The 3,418-nt window shown below is 32.2% G+C and overlaps 1 protein-coding gene across 1 annotated transcript; it reads left to right on the top strand.

Annotated features, from left to right (window-relative positions):
- Positions 1 to 1,893: 1,893 nt before the first annotated feature.
- On the top strand, positions 1,894 to 3,045 carry LOC123680424 (ribosome biogenesis protein BRX1 homolog). Its single transcript, XM_045618319.1, has 3 exons — positions 1,894 to 2,095; positions 2,200 to 2,476; positions 2,576 to 3,045. The coding sequence occupies exons 1-3, from the start codon at positions 1,988 to 1,990 to the stop codon at positions 2,968 to 2,970; spliced, it is 780 nt and encodes a 259-aa protein (XP_045474275.1). The 5' UTR covers positions 1,894 to 1,987; the 3' UTR covers positions 2,971 to 3,045.
- Positions 3,046 to 3,418: the final 373 nt, after the last annotated feature.

Below are 3,418 nucleotides of genomic sequence, written 5' to 3'. Positions count from 1 at the left end.
ACCACAAAATAATTTCTGTCAAATGTCAAATGTGACAGTTTTCCAGACAGTCTCAGAATAACATAGAATAGCTAGCTAAAGGTACGCAACATAATAAATAAGATGTTTTTAGGCATCTTGGGAAAACAAAATTCGAAAATCCATGTTTATTGAATGAATATGAATATGAATATTTTAAGATTCTTGGTCTTTTCGTTCGAGAGTTATCGTGTTTACGGACGTCAGTCGGCCGGACAGAATCCAATTTCACCACGAATTCGTGATTAGTGAGTCGAAACTTATCGTTCAAGACCATTACCGGCTCAAACTTCGGAAATCACAAACATAAATAATACAATCATTACAAAATATTATTTATTGATCCTCCTACCACATTCATACTTAGTTGATATCAAACTAATTGATTCAAATAGTTATCAATACTATACAAACATGCTAAGACATTGCTTTCATAATATAAGAATTGAATCAAAATTCGATAAAAGCACATCAGGAGCTTATAAACGGTGGAATTTGAATATAGGTTTATAAGAAATGTAATTAATCATGACGTCGTTGTTGTCGGTTAGGTTATCTAGATGACGGGTTTTGATGATATGATCCCCTTAAAATTTGAGATGAACATACGAATTGAAAATTTACATTACAAATTAAATTTTTATCTATTCAGGCCTATAGGCGAATCAAGATAAGCGCTACGCTACCTGGTGACAATCAGAGTAACTAGAAATGTTGACATGGTTTGCCTCAGAGGTAGTCATTCCTCTGAGGTTCTAGCATTCTGCTTTGTTTTTGTGTGATATTCTAACAAATATTTATATATTTTTTGAATCATTTCAATAGTTATGAGTCGTTCGAATCGCTATTGTTCAGTTCCTCAGTGTTCTTCCTGGGAAAAAAAAGGTCAAATATCAAGTTCCATGCTTTCCCTCAAACTGGTAATAAATATCGTGTTTGGATGAAAGAGAAATTGGGGAGTAAAGTGCTGATGGATCAACATAAAGCTTGGCAACTGAAATTCAAAATCGATAAACCAGTGACAAGAAATATGAAAGTATGTTCCCTGCATTTTATCGATGATGATTATTTTTATCGAGGTAAGCACTGATAGCACATGAAATTTTAGATTATATTTATGGAGATAATAATAATAATAATAATCGTTTACAGATTCCAGTTTGGACCTAAAAAAGGTACTATTAGAATCCTGTAGTATAATAATGTTGATTGAACCGTTCACATATTATATGCACACGATTGTTATTCGTCATTTTTCGAAGTCTTCCATCCTTGCATAACTTTCAATATCACTAGACTGAACTGAAACAAATGATGATATCTACCGCCTTTACCTAAAATGAAAATAAAATATACACAGTAACACACTTGTTCATTATAGAAGTCTGAAAACTTTTTATATGTATTGTGAAATCGAATTTTAAGAACGCAAATACACACACAACTAATACAACAAAACACTCCAATGTCAACATTTATAGTTTTACGTTTGCTCACCTTGGCGCTGCATTCTTAATCTCAGATGCCTTGAGAATATATTGAGATATTTTTATTGAATTATTGTTATGATGAAGCGATCATCATTCTATTTTTCACCTTCACATGCAAAGTTTGAATTCGCTCGTATCTGCTGCATTAAAACAAAACGAAATCAGTTACGTTGTTGACTTGTTGAGAAGAAATATTCTAATACACATACAGAAGTATTTTTTTTTATTGTAAGAATTGAATAATTGCTATTTGTCATAGATTGTTCATTATCATTATTATTAAAAACAACTAGTGGCTACTTTTGTTTTCCGGCGATGTTCGGACCGCGTGAAAGGTCTTTTCATTAAGAAGAAGAAAAATTCGTCGGACATTCTATATTTTTAACAGTACATTAACCTCAATTCGGTCGAAGAATTTCCATGCTTGTCGTAGTATAATAAATTTTTTGAACAGAAAGCACGAGTGTTATCAATTCAATATGACAAAACTATCGAAAAAACGTAAGAGGTCCGAAAATAGAGAAGTTGAAACTGAGGAAGAGAAACCGCTACCATCCACAAGAATTGATGAACCGGAACCTAAGAAGGTAAGTAATTTTGATTCAAATAGGTATACTAGACTGAGGCCTATACAACTACATTTAAATTTCACAGTCATAATCTTTCATTGGTAAAAATTATTTCATTTAAGGCAAAATGGATCAACAGACAAAGAGTGTTGGTTCTTGCTACGAGAGGTATTAATCACCGGCATAGGCATCTCATGGCAGACTTGAAAACAATTATGCCTCATCATAAAACAGAAGCCAAAATGGAAAGACAGAAGACGTTGTCAGTAATCAACGAAGTAGCTGAAATGAAAAATTGTTCTAAGGTTATGTTATTTGAAGGAAGGAAAAAACAAGATTTATATATGTGGCTATCAAACATTCCAAATGGTCCATCAATAAAATTTCTAGTGGAGAACGGTATGTCAGCAATTAGATATCACTAAACCAAGCCATAATCCTTAAACTCAATTATAGTATCTTAAATTGGAATGTAACTAATGAACAATTTTTTTTCAGTACACACTATGGCAGAATTAAAGTTCACAGGGAATTGCTTACGAGGCTCCAGACCTTTATTGAGCTTTGATAAACAGTTTACAGAGAGTCCACACTATATGTTGATGAAGGAATTATTAACTCAAGTATTTGGAGTACCCAATAAACATCCAAAAAGTCAACCATTTTTTGATCATGTGTATTCTTTCACAATATTAGATAACACAATATGGTTTAGAAATTTTCAGATTTTATCAGAAGATGGTGCTCTCTCAGAAATAGGGCCCCGATTTGTCTTGAACCCTATCAAGATATTTTCTAATAGTTTTGGAGGAGCCCCTTTGTGGGAAAACAAGGCATATATTTCACCATCGAAATATAGAAAATCAATTTTGATGGCAAAAAAGAAAAAATAATATGTAATTAACTTAATTTAATATATAAACTTATGTACATTTTGTATTATTTGATAATAAAACTTTGGAATCGTTTGAGGAAAAAATTTATTATTTAAGTCGGAAATCTATAGTACAATCAGCAGCTGTGAGGACATGTAACTAAAGATATGCATTGCGTATTGGTCAAGTTCCACTGATTTTATGTAGTTGTGACCAATCAAGCCTATTCCAGTTATGTGAAATGTCAGGTGACCCCTTAGCATTTGTCTGTAACTACACTATGGCTGCAGAGGACAACAAACTATGTTTATTATTCTGGGATTTATTAATTCAGTCTTTTGAACACAAATCATGTAAGAATTTAATAACTTAGGGTTATAAAAAATTTCACTGAATAGCTCAACCAGGAAAAAACGTTTTTCCATTTCCGCTATCAATTGACAATAATTAACTGAGTTTTCCGTAA

Source organism: Harmonia axyridis, chromosome 5, assembly GCF_914767665.1.
Source record: "Harmonia axyridis chromosome 5, icHarAxyr1.1, whole genome shotgun sequence".
Taxonomy (NCBI): domain Eukaryota; kingdom Metazoa; phylum Arthropoda; class Insecta; order Coleoptera; family Coccinellidae; genus Harmonia; species Harmonia axyridis.
Note: the sequence above shows the minus strand (reverse complement) of the source record. Positions and strands in the feature narration are given on the sequence as shown.